Source organism: Trypanosoma cruzi, genomic scaffold, assembly GCF_000209065.1.
Source record: "Trypanosoma cruzi strain CL Brener 1047053517161 genomic scaffold, whole genome shotgun sequence".
In the NCBI taxonomy this organism is placed as follows: Eukaryota; Euglenozoa; class Kinetoplastea; order Trypanosomatida; family Trypanosomatidae; genus Trypanosoma; species Trypanosoma cruzi.
In genome coordinates this window covers 61,649-79,809 of record NW_001849569.1, presented here as the reverse complement: position 1 = coordinate 79,809, position 18,161 = coordinate 61,649, and the positions used below count along the sequence as shown (strand labels likewise).

Below are 18,161 nucleotides of genomic sequence, written 5' to 3'. Positions count from 1 at the left end.
ACGACAGTTTTCAGGACACCACCTGCGTGACCCCCGGCAACCTGGTCAGCGTTCTCAGCGATATATTTCGGGATGTGTTTCCTTTTTGGAAGAAGAAACACTTTCTACGATAATTGGCGCCGTTGTGGTTGCATCTGACAACGAAAACGACAAGAAGATTTCTTTGGAAAATTTTATCCAGTGCTTTGCGGAGGGGCCGCGGATCCTTTCGATTGATTCATCCTCATCGCCACTCTCCAAGAGTTTATCGGGCGATGAGCTTCTAACTGTTTCGCATGTTCTGCATGAGCTGGGCAAGGACGCCAATAGTAATGGGTGCGTGCAGGAGCCGGAGGTTTTGGAGGCCATCAGAAACGCTTTTCGATCTGATTTGAAGCAGACGGATCGTGTTCTTCAGTACGTGCGCGATAAAATAAATCGACATAACTCTAGCAGCTCTTTGATAGTAGAAACCTCCGTAAAGGACGGTCCGTGTTACAAGGATGGTTTTTTGAACTCTGAGTCAAGGGTTATGCCAGAGTCAAGGGGGAACAATGCGGTGAAAGAGGGCTCTGTGACAGTGCTCAAGGGAGATGTGACACATGAGAGCCCACCAACAGGTATTGGAGTTCCAGCTCTTCTTGCAACCCGCAAGAAACCAAAGTCGCAGCAACGACGTCATTTTGCTATGAATTCCACTGCGTCGGATGCAATAGTGAAGCATCATGCATGCAGTTACTTGGGCTTCGCCTACGATACCGCTGACAGGGCTATCTTTGATAATGAATTGCAGGCGGAGTTCAAAAAGTACGCTGGTGAAGGCCAAGATTACATTGACCGTGACAGGTTCATCAAGGCTTATATTTCCATGGAGCATTATGGTTTGATTCCAACGGAAAATGAAGCAAATCGAGTTCTTTCCCGGTATTGTACCGGGGACAAGGTGCACTATAATGAATTTTGTATCATCATGCTGCAGCGTGCTCGTATGTAGGGTTAGGGGCGTCAAGCGATTGCTGTAAGACTTACTCCGCGAGGCGGCGTGGAGTTGTTTTTTTTTTTTTTTTTTGGACGTGTATTAATTTTATTATTACCATTATCATTATTATTGATGTACAAAGTTTTGGCTTTTCCATTCTTACGAGATCGTTGAATGATAAACACAAAAGAGACAAGGCAGTGCAAAGAAGTTTAAATGACTTTTTTTTTTTTTTTTGAGCAATTTTCTCTTTGCCGGCTTTTTAAAATTATCATTATCATTATTATCATTATTGTGCTCCCTATCATTTGCAATTTGCTCGGCATCGGAGTCAAACCGTATTTCTCGTATGTAGTATATATAGTTTTCCTATAGAACATGATGTGTATTATACCGGGTATTTACGTTTGTTACTGTCTTACTCTGTTGTTTACTGAAGATGGGGTGGAAACGCGCTGTAATTTTTGTGTTTCTTTATTTTTTTATTTATCTTGAGTCTTTTTTCAAGATATGGAAGGTTAGGCTTTTGTTATTTGTTTATTTACTGACCAGGACCCTGAAGAAAGAGGAATAATTTCTTGGACGACCGCCGCAGTCCACTCCAGGGGAACGAAGGAATAAAAAAAAAAGGATCTGTCTTTCGTTTGGCTTTGTTATGGCAATATGACTGCTTGTGGATTCTTCCCTTCGTAAGTGTTTTATTTCACAAGCTGCCGAGGGGACGTTGGCGTTCTTTCAATTTTTTGTGGCTGGACAGGCATTCAACGAGGAGTTTGGCTGCGATGCATTGAACTGGGGATCGTAGTTCTCCTTTTTTTTGTGTGTGTGCGTGCGAGCTGTTGCGGACACAGACGATTGTATTTATTTTACAGCAACACCGCCAGCGCGTGGCAGCCGGTGTGATTTTTTTTTTCCTTGGGCCTTTGATGCCGCTGGTTCCTACTGCGCGTGGTTCCATTTATTTTCATCAACCTTCGTTGCATACAACGGAAACACTGAGTGGGTTTTCCTTGTGCGGCATAAGTGTTTGAGAAACGATTGGGGGAAAATGCACACGAACGTGTGTTAACAGACTGGGGCGGTTTTGTAGGGAAATTGACGGGGTTAAGCTGTGTGCATCGTTCCCGTGATTTTGCTGGAATCTTTCCGACAGTTTCTTGGCTCACAACATATGATTTTTGCTTTTACCGTGCAATGCTTCAGGGAAGTCAATGGGCTTACATGGTGATTGGCTACTGTGGAGGCATTGGCTGCGACAGTTGTAGGGAAACGGTTCAACGGTTGGAGCAGGGCGCCCATTGCACTCTGCAGTGCACATTATTTGGTTTTTGCTATTGTTGTTTGGGGATTTTTGTCCTGGCCCCTCGCATCGGCGTGAGGCAGGCAGTGTTGAAGCTTCTTCATCTTTTTATTTCTGGTCTGGAGCGCCGGCGTGGATGAACAGGTGTGGCATCGGGTGATTCTTTTGCGTGTTTTATTATTATTATTATTTTTTTTTTTGGTTTGAACTCTCTCTCCTGTAGGCGTCGCTTTATCAGTGAATTAGTGATATTTTCCTTTTTTAGCTCTTTTTGCTGTGTCTTCATTCCATTGACCGGGTCGACTTTGCCATGCTGCAGCATTCGAAGATTGACATGATATTCAAGTCGCTTCGCGACGTTGTTGTTGTCGGTGACAACGACATGGTGATTCTTGACATGAACCGTTCTGCGTGCGACTTTTTTGGCTGGAGCGTTGAAGAGGTGCGGGGCAAAAGCATCACATTCCTCATTCCCAAGTATCCCCTTGATGTTTCCGATGGCACCGTGACGCTTGTTGCCCGGTTGAAAAACTCTGTCGACATCCCTGTTGTCATCCAGTCAACGCGTGATCCGCATGCGAGCATGGTGGGGTGGACTATACTGCCGATCATCCTCCCACGTGTGTTTGACTTTGGGGTGCACATGAACCTTCGCGCCGCTCTCACACCAAAACTTTCCGTGGATGACTTGGATTTCCAGTCGCGCCGCGTTTTTGTGCGCGTGGACTTTAACGTGCCCTTCGACAAGGCTACGCAAAACATTCGGGATGACAGCCGCATCCGTGCCTCCATCCCGACCATCATGAAAATTGTCCGTGATGGTGGTCGTGTCATTGTTGCTTCGCATCTTGGGCGGCCGAAAAAGCCGGACGATCGGCACTCGCTAAAGAGGATCTTACCCCGTTTTGAGGAGCTTCTTGGCAAAAAGGTGGTTTTCTGTCCAAGCCTGGAAGAGGCGCCCCGAATCGTCAACGCCATGAAAAATGGAGAAATCATGCTTTTGGAGAATCTTCGTTTTTTCCCAGGTGAGGATGCGACGCACACTGTGGAGCGCAATCGGATGGCATTAAAGTTAGCATCCTTCATTGACATTTACGTTTGCGATGCATTTGGTACAGTGCATCGAATGACAGCAAGCATGACTGGTCTTCCGCGTATATTGGGGGCTGGTGTCACAGGCTACTTGATTGACCGTGAGATCAGGGCGATTAGTATGGCGATGCACAACCCCACTCTTCCATTACTCTGCATTGTGGGGGGTGCAAAGGTCTCAGACAAGATCACTGTGCTTTCGAGCATCATGAATTTTGCCCAGACCATTATTATCGGTGGCGCCATGGCCTACACTTTTCTTGAGGCGCAAGGGCATTCATGTGGTAACTCCAGGGTGGAGCGCACCGCGAGAGAAAAGGGACGGGATTTGGATCTTCATGCTATCGCACGGGAATTAATAGATCGCGCAAGAGCAAAGAAGGTACGAATCATTCTACCCGTGGATCATAACTGTGCCAAGTCGTTCAGCAACGAAGTACCGTTTACGACAAGCGGGGCAGATATACCAGATGGGTACATGGCCTTGGATTTTGGCCCGAAGACAAATGCGATTTGCTCCAAGGCAGTGGCAGAGTGCCGAACGCTCCTCTGGAATGGACCCGTGGGCGTGTTTGAGTTTTCAAATTTCGCCACAGGGACAGTTTCCTTGGCGGAGGCAATCCAACGGAATGACCGACTCGTTTCCATCGTGGGTGGAGGTGAGACGGCAGCAGCCACGAAGCGTTACAAGAGCAGCATCACGCACACCAGCACGGGGGGAGGGGCTTTTTTAGAGCTTCTTCAAGGCAAAGCCCTTCCAGGGCTCATATGTCTCACGGCTCAGGCCGAACCCAGGCTATGACGGGGGCGGGGTGTAGTTTAATACATTTGGAGAGAAACAACGTATTGTGCGGTGGCAGTAAAAGAGGGAAAAATATGAGAAATGCTGCACGAATTGTGAGGAATACAAGGAGAGTGTACACATCCTCCTTTTAGTGGAAATCAACGGTGTCTGAAAAGGAAAGAGGGGGAAAAACAGATTATGGGTATGAGGGGGTGATAACGTCGGGACGGGTGGAAACAAGTGAGTGGGTTTATCTTCAAGCAAAGGGGTTGCCGGTGTTTTTTTCTGCAAGGCACACTACAGAGTATGATCTGGTGCTATATATATATATATAATACTTCTTTTTTACTCTCTTTTTTCACACGCTTGACGAAAGGTATCTGTGAAGATGCTCATTTGGCGACAAGCTGGTTTTCATACCGTCTCTCTGTTTTTTTCAGTTTGCTTATATATATACATATATATATACTTAATTTACTCTTCTTCACCGGTGTCGTTTGAAGCAGCCAAGCCAGTAAGGAAATTTCAGAAGAGGAGAGGAGTAGGAAGAGAGGGAGAAACAAGGGAGAATAAAACGAATAAGAAGGGGGTCGAAAGAAAGGGAATAAAGGGTTAAAAGGAAAAGGACCCACAGGGAAAAATAACAACAAGTAATCAATAAGAACAAAAGGGGGACCATGAGCTTACTAGATCCAAACGATCCAGCACTAGCACAGCGATTGAACCAGCTTGCACAGGACGCTAATTCCATGAATCGTGCAGACAGAGAGAAGGCAGAGCGTGAAATCAGGGAGTTTCAGAATCATGTTGATGAGCAATCTGGATTTGTCCTATTGCTGCTCAATATGGCCGTTACACCTGGGCCCGCCGATTCATTCTGTTCTATTGTGTTCAAAAACACAGTTAAGATGTGTTGGAACGCGGCAACAGCAGAACATTGTATCACAGAGACGGACAAGACGATTGTACGTGACACCATTACAAGGGCTATGTTTCGCGCTGCTCCCAATGTTCAGCGGAACCTTGCAGAGGCCATCACAATGATAGCGGAGATTGACTTTCCGAAGGCCTGGCCAAATGCTCTTGATTGCATTGTGCAAGTGTTGATGGTGGAAAAGGATCAGGCGATGCACTGTGCCGCATTATCCACAGCCCATGGTATACTTGGGCGATATCGCAGTCAAACCGATCTCTCTGAGGATTTTGTGAATGATTTAAGAATTATATACACAGCGTTTACTTCTCCATTGCTTTTATCGATGGAATTACTTTTGGGCGAAATGGACAAGGGAGGTGTGGGATGCAAAACAGCGTCGCAAGGGTTGACTTCAGCGGTGGAGTGCCTGCGTGACCTGACCACTCTCGATCTTGGCGATGAGTTTATTTGGTGCATGGAAAAGTTTGTGAGTGTTCTTCTGCGCTGTCTTCAGTTTACGAATCCCGGTGTTGATGGGGTAAGTTTGATTGAGCTTAAGACTGTGGTGATGGAATGTGTGACACACTTTTTGCTGCAGTTTTCTGAAGACTTTGAGAAGTATGCTGGCGAGTTTCTCAGGGTCGTCTGGGACACCATCGCTTCCCCGTTGAGCTGCGAAAGCACTATGGACGATATCGTCATTCAAGGGATGAACCTTTTGTCAGCCGCCTGCCGTGGGTCTATGCGGGATATCTTTAACAATACAGAACATCTTGAGAACCTTGTGGCTCATGTTATTTTGCCGAATCTTGCCCTGCAGCCTGATGACATTGAATTGTATGAAACGGAACCATTTAGTTATATTCAGCGAGATGTGGAGGGTAGTGATTTTCACACTCGAAGACGAGAGGCGGGGGAGTTGGTGCGTTCTTTGATGGTGACATTCCCTGATATCTCTGGCCCAATTTTTTCTGCGCAGCTGCAGCGTCTCATGTCAGCGGCAGCAGCGGGTGAATGGAAGGCAAAGGACTTATCTATTTATTTGTTCTCCGCCCTTTCACTTGGAGGACAGTACGCGAGCTTTCAGAGAGGCGCCACCCAGAAATTAAGCAATCTGGTGTCTTTTGAACCATTTCTAAAGCAAAGCATTCTTTCGGAGCTTTCAAAGGACGTGTCTGAACAAAGTCCTTTTATCATTAAAGCTGGTTGCATTCGTTTTGTGGCGACATTTCGGGCGCACATTGAACCTCAACTAATTCCAGAAATTGTAGCCCTTTTAACAACATGGATACGATGCCAGGATGAGGTGGTTCGTACGTACGCTGCACATGCTGTGGAACGCATTCTCACTTTTCAACTTTCTGGTCAACAGGAAAGCATCCTTACAGACGCGAATATGGGTAAAACGGTTGTACCACTTTTACAGCATCTTTGTATTTGGGTTCAGGAAGATAAACGACCAAACGCCTACGCTATGCAATGCCTTCTGAGGGTGTGTCAGAACTTCAGTCCTTCTGTAGCACCTTTTGTGGGGGATATCATCACATTTCTAGTTCCCGTTGTTAGAGAAAATGCAAAGAATCCTTCAAATCCCCTTTTTAGCCATTTTATGTTCGAAGTGATTTCGAAGTGCATTCAAATCCGCCCAGAGGATGGCACCGCTATAGAGGGGGCTTTGTGGGAACCCATGATTTTTATTTTACACCATGATGTGCTTGAATATGTTCCGTACACTCTTCAGGTTATGGCACAACTTCTTGATGCACGTGGCTCAGTTTCGTTTGAGCCTCCGGCGCACTATCAAGCATTACTTGAGCCTCTTTTAATTCCCGACATGTATCAGCAAAAAGGCAACATTCCTGCAGTTGTTCGACTTTTGGTCTCCTTTATAGAGCACTACCCACGCTATGTGCACAGCAAGGGGCTTACAGAAAAGGTTCTGATCATATTTCGATCTTTACTTCAGTACAAAAATTACGACCATGAGGGATTGAATGTTCTTACCGCGATTATTATTGCATACCCAAAAGAAATTATATCCCCATTTATGGGCTCTGTCTACCAGACTTTATTTCAACGACTGCAAACTTCTCGAACTCCAAAATACGTGCGTATTCTTATTATATTCTTATCGATTTTGGTCACTATCCATGGTGCTGATGATGTTGTGGCGCAAGTGAACCTCATTCAAAACGGACTTTTTTGGATGCTACTTCAGCGCGTGTGGCTGCCAAATGTTCAAAAGATTACAGGCTCTTTAGAACGCAAGGTATGCGTGGTGGCATTGGCAAGCTTGCTTGGAGAATGCGCTGAGCTACAAAGTAACGCGGATACTTGGGCGAGTTGTGTTGTTAGCTGTCTTAAGGTGCTTCATGGTGCTGTTGAGAGCGATGATATGACGAGCTTTACTCCGAAAACGCAGTCCGTTGGGGATTTGAAACATTACACCGGTGATTCCGGGTTTACAAACGTCTTTTGCCCTTTGCAGGGAGCTGTTCGGGCCCCAATTGACGTGTGTGAGTCTGTGAAACAGCCGGATTTGTACTTCCGTGAACGTATTTATCAGGCTTTGCAAGGTCCTAGTGGGGTTCATCTCAAAAGCCTTTTGCAGGCCAGCCCGGAGTTGCTGGCAATGGTTCAGTGAGAGGAATCCTGCTTGACGGTATCGCGACCGCGTGGCGTGATGAAGGAATGGGAAGCTGTGGCTGGGCGTTGTTAAGATGCTTTCCTGGATACCGTTTTTTTTTTCCTTTTTTTTTTTTTTTGTGTGTGTGTGTGTGTAGTTTTTTAAGGGAAGAAGAAGGCCGTGAACTGAAAGCACTTTTGTTAGGTGATGGGAAAGGTCACCAATTTTAATCAGCTGACTCCCGGAGCCTGTGATGTTGTTTTGTGTTGTCAAGTGTTGGAGGGACTCGATACGGTGGGTGGTGCGCCTTGAAATTTGGTCCCTTTCACTTTTTTTTTTTCATTCTGCTCTTATGTGTGTGCTTCTTTTGCTCTGTTTTATTTATTTATTTTTGTTGTTTATGCGTGTGGACGTGGGAGACCAGTCGTCCATCAACGATACTCTCGCACACACGCATCCACACAAGTCGGAATGAATCGGGCGAGACGCCCTTTATCTTCTTCAAACTACTGTAGGTCTCTGAACCAGCGTTTTCACCCCATCTCGGCGTAAGAGGCGGAATTCCACACAAAATGAGGGTGCCCCACGTGCGGCATTTGAGGCAGGAAGGACTATTGTTGCGCATTATGCGGTGACCACACATTCCCGGGCCGCATCCTGTTGCTGCTGCGAAAAGTGGCCCGCGTTCAACTCATGCTTTTCCGGCCAAAGGGCCCGGGTAAGGCTCTAGGAGAAGGCAATTACATCAGTCTTTGAAAGTAAAGTGTTTATACTGCGGCATTTGTGTGAGGCCAGCGTCCGTTTGGTTGTGCTGCCGAATACGAACGCGTTTTACTGCGTTTCAGTGTATGAATGGACCAGCGCAGCAAATCTGCGCGGAGAGGGGAGTAGAGGTATCCGGCTTTTGTTGATGCGGAGGCAATGGAATGCCGAAGGCGACGAGGATGCGGGGCCGAGGGACACAAGAAAGGGAAAAGGGGCCGCCCTGAGAAGAAGAAAAAAAAGAGGCCGGTTCGAATGCTGCTGGTGCGTGACAACTTCAATGCGTGTTTGTTTTTGTTTCTTGTGTTTCTGTTTGCTGGATGCTTTTTTTTATCGTGCCTCTTCTTATTTCCGTTTGGAGGAATTTTTTATAAGGGTTCCTCCTGTTCGAAGAACGAAAGGGAAAAGGTAGAAGGAAAAGAAAAGAGAGAAAAAAAAAAAAAGAGAGGGGGCCCTGTAGTTCCGCGAATGTCTATTTGTGTCACTGCCACGCCGCGGCAGTTCTTGGAGGATGTGCTTTTTGGCGCCAATAACGAGGTGATCTCGATCAAAAACAAGGACTCTTCGCCGCTGGCGAGAGTGATGAGGGGAATGATTTTGAGCTCCATCAATGGTGCTCCCGTGGGAAGAGCGGATGATGAGCAGAGGAACAGGCGTAACATGGGAGGCGAATTGTTGCTTCTATTTGTTCCAGGAGCATCTGAGGAGCCGGACGAATTTGATCTCAACTCCGGCGACGATGAAGATAGCAACTTCCACCAGCAGAAGGTTTCTATTGGAGTAGCCAACCATGAGGACGTATCAACATTTCCAAGGAGCACAGATGTGCTTTTAGACGCCGCGGAAAAGGCTGGACCTGGTAAGTGCATCATCATTATGAGCGAAGGGGTGAATCCCGGGTATGCTATTGGGGTCAGCGCCGAACGTGCATCGTGCACGGTCCTGTATATTAATGCTGTTGCTCGTCTAAAGACGCGGCAGAGTCTTGCTCAGACCGCTGAAATCTTTACAAAGTCTCTGCAGAAGGGCCTTTGGATTTACATTGAGCAGGCAACAAAGTCGATATCTCTCTTGAGGAAATTAGCGGAGTGCATCACGGAGGCTCAATTGGAGGGTACCATTCACAGTAAGGCGCGCGTTTTTCTTATGTGTGAGCCTCATCCACACTTCCCTGAGGCCCTACTTAAAGGGAGCGTGACATTGCGCAGTACTCTGCGTTGTGATGATGGAGAGGTGTACCTTGACAATGATTTGCTTGAAAGTCGAGTGGGAAACTCGGTGGTGAGGGGTGCGGCACAACCTGCTGTGGATGCGATGCCAGATATCAAGGGAGGACGACGGCGCGTTAAAATTTCTCACGAGGTAAGCATTGTTCCTTTGGAAAAAAACACATTTCTGGAGTTAAGTCAGAGCGCCAATCCTGCGTTGGAGCGAGAAACCGCAACTGGTGAGGGTATTACTCGTTTTGCGAAGTATATTTTTAGCGCAAATGAAAAGTTTATTTCTCTTTGCAAAGTTAAGGAAGGACGCTACGCTGTAGGTACAACGGGAGGATACGTTTTGATTTTGGATGTCGATGGCCTTCCTCTCATTCAGTTTCGACCGCATAAGGCATGTGTATGGGATGTTGCCTTCGCCTCCCCCTATGATTTTGCTACAGCCTGCGAGGATTGGACCAGCTCCATTTTTAATTATTCCTTGGCCGGTCAGGAGGTCTCAGCGACGTCTGTGCTCTCACTTCATGGTGATGTATTTGCGGTGACGTATGCCAACCCGGAGGATCCTCAAAGCGCCGTGTTATCTGGAGGACTACCTGCTAGCGTCTATGTGTTGCATTCGGATCGTCAGACAAGTTCTCTGATTCCCGTAGGGGTCTCTACACAAGCCATGCGTTCTACTCAACGGGGTTATGCGCTTATTGGGGGTGGCAATGGTGCCTGTTCCTTGATCGATCCCGTGAGCTGCAGTGTACTTGAAACAACAACTCGCCACCAGAGGAAGGTTCCAGCCGTGGCCAGTTTTGGATCCATGGCTGTAACTGGAGGGTTTGACAAGATGCTTCGAGTATGGGATGTGCGAAGTAGCCTTCGTATGGTAAACGAGAGGGCTATGGCAGAGGTTATTACCGCTGTTTCTATATCTGACAAGTACGTGGCGGCATGCAGTGGATCTGATCTTATTGTATGGGATTTGCGAAGGCTTGGAACCCCATTGGCCACCAAACAGCGAGCATGGAAAGATCTCACGCGTGGGCTTATTATTGACGAGGACGTTGTCATCACTGCGTCTGCTGACGGGGTGGCACGGTTCTGGTCTGTTGGAGCGATGGGTAACGTGTGAGATGTTTCATAATGGTTGAGAGCGAGGGTGTCATGCTGGCGCGGTCGTGAGTCCCAGTTTCTGCAGCGCGAAGGAATTCTTCTTGCGACAAACTTTTTCTCTCTCCTCCTTCTTCTCTTTCCGCAATTGAATCATAAGCAGAAAAGGGAAAAAAAGAGAAAACCCAAAAAAAAAAAAAAAAAAAAAGAAACAAAAAGTTGTGTGTGGAGGGGGGGAGAGGAGAAGGGAAAAAAAAAGGGAGGAAAAAGAGCATGTGAGTCAGAGGAGTTGAGAGCATCATTAATGGGTCAAATAAAAAATAACATGAAGAAGAAAAAAAAAAAAAAAAGAAAGAGCGAGGCAATATAAATATACCAGCAGCCGTGCCCGGTGTTTAAGTGGAACGATGATGCCGTTGTAGGGGATGCGGCGCTCATTAATATTTCAATTGACGTACTTTGCTACTATGAAGTCCTCGTAACGGTTGGGACGGGGCGTTGCATCAAGTGTGGACAGACGAGGGTGGGGCAAATTGTGTCCCAGTTCATTTCCCACACTCACCTTTCTTGTGTTTTTTTTTTTTTTGCTTGCAGATCCTGAAGAAAAAACAACAACAAAAATATAAGAGAAAATTGATAATAATAAGGAATATTAAAGGCAACAGGGCTTTTGAATGTGTTTTTTTTTCTTCTTACCCACTCTGTACATATATAATCCTGAAACTACACCTGCATAGATTTATTTACTATCACACATGTGTTTGAGGACGTTGTGAGGGAGTTTGGTGCTACGGACGTCCAGCCGCTTTATGGCAGGAATGTTTGACAATATTTTATCTCTTCTTTTTCTCCCTCCTTTTTTTTTTTTGTTTATTCGTTGCAGTTCATTTTGGCGTGTGTTTTTGGTTTGTTCTTTTTTTTTTCTTTTTTATGATTCTCTTTTTTTTTTTCCTTTTTTTTTTTTTTTGGCTCTGTCCTATGAGGCTTTACGTATTTTTTTTTTGTTTTATTTACTTTTTTAGTGTATTTTAAATGTTGGAAGCAGCACCCTCCACGCATGAGGCCGTTGGCACCGCGGCGGCATGTGTGCAAAAAATATCCAATTATCTGAAGCAACTTGAGGAAATGGGTCTGCAGTACAACTCCACGCATCCAATGACGGCAGAGACGGTGGAACATATTCTTATCACGGATAAATGGTGCTGTAAGACATGTGGCATGACGGAGCTGCGAACATGTCCCGACACTGGTAAGCCCCACCGACGACGAATGGTGCGTGTAGCGCAGGAAATCCTCCGCCTCATTGGGTCCAGAACAGGACAACTTGTTGTGCGGCCGCCAAATTTATCAGCGAGTTTGAATGGAAGGTCACGGCTTCGTAGTCTGCGCCGCGTCACGATGAATCCGCAAGCACTTCTTCTTGCCTACTACTACGCTCTATTGCCTAGTAACGAGGTGGACGGGCTTGTTTCTGAGTGTGCCCAACAGTTGGTGGAGTTGCTGGAACAGTTAAAGGTATCTGGAGCGCAGACGAATGTGGATGAAGAATATGCCACTGCCCTTCTCTCTTCCGCATCGCTCACGTGGCAGGAATACAACAAAAAATTTACAGAAGATCTCCGTTCTCTCAGGGGTGCCGATCGCCGCGCCTGCCAAGAAGTCATCGTGAATGGAACGAAAGAGGCGTACGTGGCAGCCGCGCGCGAACTTCGAAAAACTCCTTCCAACGAAGAACTTCAAGCATTTGTTGGTATGCTACGTGACCGCCTGTCGCGTCTGATGCCACGGGAGGGTCTGGAAGAGATGGAGGCGACCATGAAAGAAGAACAGCAAGAGCAGGAAGAAACTCAAGAAGAGAAGGGGAAAGAAGAAAAGAAGGAGGGAGAGAGGGAAGAGAACGTTAAATTTCAGTCCTCAAAACCACAGCTCACTGCACCAACACTGCTTTCTGAGGGAAACACGAGCGGTTCTGAGACGGAGGCGCCCCCACCTACTATTATGGGGCCAGAGATACCACCCGATTGGTATGTGGACGAACACGGCCGTTCCCGACCAATACAAGAAGATTCCATTCGCAAGCGTCGTGAGATGTATCTTCGTCTTGAATTTCGTGCCGTCAAGGCATACGAAACCGTTATCACCGTGCCGGAGCAGAAGAGTGACCCGTTACAAGAGCAGTTGATTTCGTCCATGAACGAGGCACAGTTGGCGATTCTTGCGGAGCAATGCAATCAACATCCTCCTGATCTTCAAAATGTTCCTCGGTTTTTAAAACTTATTATTGAGGGGCTTTTAAACGCCCTTCCGCGACGACTTCGTTCCCGAGCAGAGCAGGAGATACGGGATGTGCTGGATTGGAGGATTGTGCGTCGTTCTGTAATGGGAAGTCCAGGAAATATTGCGGCTCTTATGCGCTACGTGATGGGGAAGGTTGCGGAATATGGTGCCCCAGCCAAGGCGGAGGAGACCCTTAAACTCGCAGAAGATATGAGAAAAGACCTTGAAACATGCACCCCAGACCTCGGTACGGCGGTGGCTAATGCATTCCGACTCATGTTTACTTCTATACGTCAGCTGCATGAGGACATTGCACAATATTCACTGTTATTTATATCTCAACAACTGCGCGGCAATGCCGTTACGTATATTCGGGAATTTATAACCGAATGTTTGCCAAAGGTGGATCAGTGGGAGAGTTCACTAACTTTTATTCGACGCTACTTGAATGATGAGCGTGTGAAGGCCTGGGCGAATTCGTCCGTTGCTATTTCAGCGACTGCGGTGACTGAGGCGGAACGGAAACTTCGAGGGGCCCTGCTGTACGGTTTTTTGGACATAATGCGAAGCGGCGGCCTTCAGGTGAATGATCGGTGGCACGATTATCCGACGGAATGTTTTTACTTTGAAAAGAAGGTTGTGTTTTTTGCCGCCAACACGGTGCAGGAGAACAGCTTACTGCTTCTTTTATCTGGCAGTATTGCGACGGTACTTCGTGACAAGGGGGTGGATTCGAGAGTTGTCAGCGATATTTTGAAAGAATTGCACGACAAGTTTCGGCTTCTCTTTTCGGAGCAACTCACTCTATCCAGCTTGAAGTGCTCCGTGACGAGTTTGGTCAACGAGGCGTTGACACAAAGACAGACGCTCTCCGCCTTGACGGAAAGCGAGGTCACCCAACTGGATGGCATTGTGGAAAAGATGACAAACACAACTGGAAGCCTTTACGTTGTGTTTGAGAAGCGAGTTCTTTCCTTCATTGAGGGAATTCTTGCTCACGGCCAAAGTGACCCAGCACCATTGGGCCTCGTAACAGACTCGCTCAGTCGCCTAACTGCTCTTCTGCAACATGTACTTGCCTTCAATTGGGAGCTATATCAACCCTTCTACAGGGAAATGCTGTCGCTCATCACGCAAGAAGATGCTGTTAGTTCATGAAAAGGGGCAATGCGGATACAGACACTCTGCAAATGTTTATTGTTTTGCTTTATCTTCTTTTTTTTTTCTTTTATATTTTTCTTCTTTTTCTTTATTATTATTATTATTATTATTATTATTATTATTATTATTATTATTATTATTATTATTATTATTATTATTATTATTATTATTTGTTTTCATTGCTATTGCACTGTGTTTTCTTTCTTCCTCTCTTTTTCTTATTCTCTGTGTGCTTCATCATCATTTTTTTTTTTTTTGTTGTTGTTGCTTTGTTGGGTTTCCCGTATATTGACGCCAGAAAAGGTTTTACGGAAGTTTCTTTCTTTCTTTCTTTTTTTTTTTCTTTTTTTTTTCTTTTCTTTTTTTCTTTTTTTTTAGTTTTTTTTTTTTTTTTCTACTTCTTTTTGTTCTTGATTCTTTGTTGGTTTGTTGGAGGGATCGAGGCACTCCCGCGGAACAATGTACCCACGCCAGGACGATGTGAGTCTTTTGCAACGTTACATCAACGATAACAAGCTGGAGGAGAAGGGTGTTCCACTAACCGAGCTGCGGCGACTAGAGGGTACGGGTCAGGTGATGCTGGGCGTGGATGGCACGAAAATCATTGACCTCATCACCCAAGCCGTGAGGGAGAAGGAAAAGATGGCCATCTACACCTATACAACCCCGTTTACGGTATATGATAAAATCACGGATGTCTGCAAGACACTCCGGTCTCTTAAAAATTGCACTCCTGTGTTGGTGTTCAATGGCATTCCGTTTTATCCGGACCCATCTGATGATAATTGTCGCGAAAAAAATATGGTGCCTCCTGATGTAGCCGCCCTTAACGGTACTGACAGTTCCAGACTCTGTAATATGCACTCGATGCGAGCGGTGGACATACAAAAGAAGTCATCGTCGCGTTTCTTTGTAGAGGAGGATGTAGAAAATCAAATTGTGAAGCTTTTTCGATCTGAATTTAAGGACACCATGCGAGCGCCCTACCTTGCTTGGGCTCAGTTGTCTGCCTTTTGTCACCCTAAAAACCGCCATATATCGGAGGTGTACGGTTGTCTGGAACTTCTTGCTTTTCCAGGAATTGATCGGGTCATCACAAACATAAATGTGATGAAGGGGACTGTCGATATGGTACGTAAATCCCGTCTCTTAGAGTTGCTGCGGATAAGTGAGGATGATTTGGGAAGCCTGATTGTGGTTGACAGCCGAAACAGAGTAATGAGGACCGTTGGACCGAAGTTTTCCAGCTTTGATGATATGTGCAAAAAAATTACACGTGTCAATGATTTGTCTCTCGGTGCTTCTTATGTGCATCAGCTCCATCAAGAGGCTATGCATCTCTCTGAACAAGCTCGCAACCGCACTTTAAATCTGAAGAGCGCCGTACTTCGTAACCTCGCTGCTTTGGGGTGCCCAGTACTAACCCTGGTTCCCCCTTACTGTACTTTGTTAACTCGGCTATATGAATCGCGTCGGCAACTACCGATTGATCCCAAGATGGTCATGGGGTGTCCTCTTCCACCTGTTATGTACTACATGTTTACAGCTGGTCTTTTGTCACCCAGCCTTTTCGGTGCATTGTGTCAGGGGAGTTTGGTGGATGACTGGCCACTTGTGGATTCTATCAAGTACCGTGATGTGGCTGAAACCGTTTTACCACTTCGAGTTCAAACACTCCATCAACTCGCTGCATCTCTGCGTATGTCTGATTTTGGGATGACATGGTTTCGCCGCTACAACGCCTTTCTCTCTCGTGTGAGTAAAGTCCACGCCCCTCCGGAGATTGGGCTTGATTCTTGGAATTTAGCAGGTGAGACCATTTCTGAAAATCTTTTTCTGGTGGATGTTATGGAATTTTCGCACTTGGCAGTTTCATCTCGGCATATTATTTACGAAACGGCGGAGGAGACCTGTGCAGCCGTTCTGCTTCAATCCCTAGACCTTCTTGGCTACCTAACTCATGAGACCCGTGACGACGGCGAGGATGTTCAAGTGAGTGAGCCATCTCCTTTTGGTCGGGCTCTAAAGTTATGCGGCGTACCAACACTCAGCGAGTATGTTGTTCTTCTTATCGAGCTTTCTCGCACGGGCGCGATCACAACGGAACAGTTCCGAATGACCTCGGAGGAAATAATACCACGGGATATTCCTCCCGAGATTGTTCTCGCTAGTCGCATTCTATCCATCATTCCACTAAATGTCTCATCTTCCTGGAGTGGCCCAATTGATCCTGAACTAGCCGCATTCAGCATGATTTCACGCATGATATCTCGATCGATTCGTCATCTTCTGGAAGCGATGCTGGCGATAATCTTTTATCAGGGAAGGACTTTAGTGCCACTGCATAGAATATGTGCTATTCAACAAGCCTTACCCTTTTCCACGCCTGTAGAATTTGGCGGTGGTGTGCTGATTGAGTATGTCCTGATGAAGGAGAAGTGTACGCTGAGCGATATTGAAGCGGCCTTCCCGGAGTGCAACTATCTACGGCACGATCTTGCCACATTGTTTTACTTCTGGGAGCTCGCGGTGTGCGTTCTGAACTCAATCGCATGCAAAGACGTTCCGCTTGATGTGGGTTGCCTACACAAGGCCAACGAGCGGATGAAGGAGTTACAGAGGAATCTTGATATTAACACGGGCGTAAGGGAAACCTACTACTGAGCTTATGAAGTGTAAATGCGGCACACAGCCCCCCTCTTCCTCTCCCTCCCTCACCCACTAAAAATTTCTATTATTACCACACATAATTCCTCCATCTATTTTTCTAGATTTTTATTATTGTTGTTGGCACTGTTTGTGTGTGTCCCTTCTGCCCCTTCTTCTTCTGCTTGTACGTATATATATATATACATCATATATATATACAAGATCCATTGATGGGCACGTGTGCGCGTTTGTGTACAAGCGGATGTTTGGAGGCAAGGGAGAGTGAAGGAAATGAATGGCCGAAATAAATGGGGGCATGGGTGAAAGAAAGATGTGTGCAATAAAAATATATTTTTTTTTTTTACTTGCATGCTTTAATTTTATGATTTTTTTTTTTCCTTCTTTTTAGTTTTCTTCACGGTTGTGACTCGTTGGGGCGACTGTTTGGGGGAAGGCGGGCGGATGGGTCGTCCTCGTGATGTGCGGACAGTGGAGGAATTTCCCGGCAAGAAAAAAAAAGAGAGCGGAGGCGCGCGGTGCAGGAAAACCAAAACGAAAAGTACGGGGATATTAATAAAAAACAACAACAACAAAACAAAAACAAAAACAAAAAACAAATACGAACTGAAAGGGAGGGGCGAAGAAGAGAGAGCAAGAGGCAACGTGTCAGATGTTGTGAAGCAGCAGCAATGTGGTCCCCCTTTTTTTTCCCCTCTTTTTTTTTTTCTTTTTTTCTCTGTTTTCTCGGACTGGACTTGGGGAAGAGGAGAGGGGGAGGGCTCTGTGTGAGTGTGAGTATGTGTGGTTTACTACGAAAGAAAACTGTGGGGGGCGGGAATCAAGGCGGTGGCATCTCTTCTTGCAGGGCGAGGCCGGCAAGCAGAGGGAGAGACACGAAGGCAACAAGGAAACGGGAGAGCAAAGGGGTTTACATTAATATAAAAAAAATAATATATATATATATTTATATACGTATACATATTTATTGGGGAGAAAGCAATTGGTGTGGCGTTTATTTCCCTTCTTTGCGTAGGCTCTTTCTTCACGTACAAACACACACACACAGAGAGACACAAAGAAATACATACATGTACAGTCATGTGGTGCGTATTTTGTGTCTGCGCGGGAACCGAAAAGATGGCGGGCAACCGAGAGAGATGTGAAGATAAGCGGCAGGAAAAGAAAGGGACGCGAGGAAAACAGACTTTTTGCGCGTGCCTGGGGGTGGTGTCCCGCAATCTCCATGTGTGTATGCGCATGTAGAATTGTCTTGTTCATTTAATCAAAGGAAACGGTAACAAAGACGTAAATCAGGCGA

At 46.2% G+C, this 18,161-nt stretch overlaps 6 protein-coding genes across 6 annotated transcripts, besides 24 other annotated features; all 6 read left to right on the top strand.

The window, feature by feature from the left end:
* Tc00.1047053506945.10 (hypothetical protein, conserved) lies at positions 1–973 on the top strand (the record flags this gene model as incomplete). The annotated part of the gene is made up of 1 exon (XM_813874.1): positions 1–973. A coding segment is annotated over one exon (973 nt), but the record flags the coding sequence as incomplete, so codon positions are not given.
* Positions 1–8,262: a sequence feature (heterozygous, non-Esmeraldo-like haplotype).
* Positions 1,056–1,089: a microsatellite.
* Positions 1,226–1,252: a microsatellite.
* Positions 2,431–2,458: a sequence feature (AT_rich).
* On the top strand, positions 2,569–4,152 carry Tc00.1047053506945.20 (PAS-domain containing phosphoglycerate kinase, putative; the record flags this gene model as incomplete). Its single annotated transcript, XM_813875.1, has 1 exon — positions 2,569–4,152. The coding sequence occupies one exon, from the start codon at positions 2,569–2,571 to the stop codon at positions 4,150–4,152; it is 1,584 nt and encodes a 527-aa protein (XP_818968.1).
* Positions 4,812–7,694, top strand: Tc00.1047053506945.30 (CAS/CSE/importin domain protein, putative; the record flags this gene model as incomplete). The annotated part of the gene is made up of 1 exon (XM_813876.1): positions 4,812–7,694. One exon carries the CDS (start codon positions 4,812–4,814, stop codon positions 7,692–7,694), a length of 2,883 nt encoding a protein of 960 aa, XP_818969.1.
* Positions 7,789–7,815: a microsatellite.
* Positions 8,263–8,457: a sequence feature (areas merged during assembly that could not be assigned to a particular haplotype. This can correspond to areas where the two haplotypes were merged or to regions with more than two copies in the genome that were merged during assembly.).
* Positions 8,458–13,565: a sequence feature (heterozygous, non-Esmeraldo-like haplotype).
* Positions 8,829–8,885: a sequence feature (A-rich).
* Tc00.1047053506945.40 (hypothetical protein, conserved) lies at positions 8,907–10,778 on the top strand (the record flags this gene model as incomplete). The annotated part of the gene is made up of 1 exon (XM_813877.1): positions 8,907–10,778. The coding sequence occupies one exon, from the start codon at positions 8,907–8,909 to the stop codon at positions 10,776–10,778; it is 1,872 nt and encodes a 623-aa protein (XP_818970.1).
* Positions 10,927–10,974: a microsatellite.
* Positions 11,068–11,112: a sequence feature (A-rich).
* Positions 11,663–11,723: a sequence feature (T-rich).
* Tc00.1047053506945.50 (hypothetical protein, conserved) lies at positions 11,789–14,191 on the top strand (the record flags this gene model as incomplete). The annotated part of the gene is made up of 1 exon (XM_813878.1): positions 11,789–14,191. The coding sequence occupies one exon, from the start codon at positions 11,789–11,791 to the stop codon at positions 14,189–14,191; it is 2,403 nt and encodes an 800-aa protein (XP_818971.1).
* Positions 12,574–12,654: a sequence feature (GA-rich).
* Positions 13,566–15,081: a sequence feature (haploid, non-Esmeraldo-like haplotype).
* Positions 14,227–14,282: a microsatellite.
* Positions 14,283–14,365: a microsatellite.
* Positions 14,510–14,600: a sequence feature (T-rich).
* Positions 14,654–16,858, top strand: Tc00.1047053506945.70 (hypothetical protein, conserved; the record flags this gene model as incomplete). Its single annotated transcript, XM_813879.1, has 1 exon — positions 14,654–16,858. The coding sequence occupies one exon, from the start codon at positions 14,654–14,656 to the stop codon at positions 16,856–16,858; it is 2,205 nt and encodes a 734-aa protein (XP_818972.1).
* Positions 15,082–16,466: a sequence feature (areas not merged during assembly with more than two copies in the genome that could not be assigned to a particular haplotype).
* Positions 16,467–17,194: a sequence feature (haploid, non-Esmeraldo-like haplotype).
* Positions 17,033–17,061: a microsatellite.
* Positions 17,183–17,207: a sequence feature (AT_rich).
* Positions 17,195–18,161: part of a sequence feature (heterozygous, non-Esmeraldo-like haplotype) that runs on past the window's edge.
* Positions 17,420–17,456: a microsatellite.
* Positions 17,545–17,588: a sequence feature (T-rich).
* Positions 17,794–17,829: a microsatellite.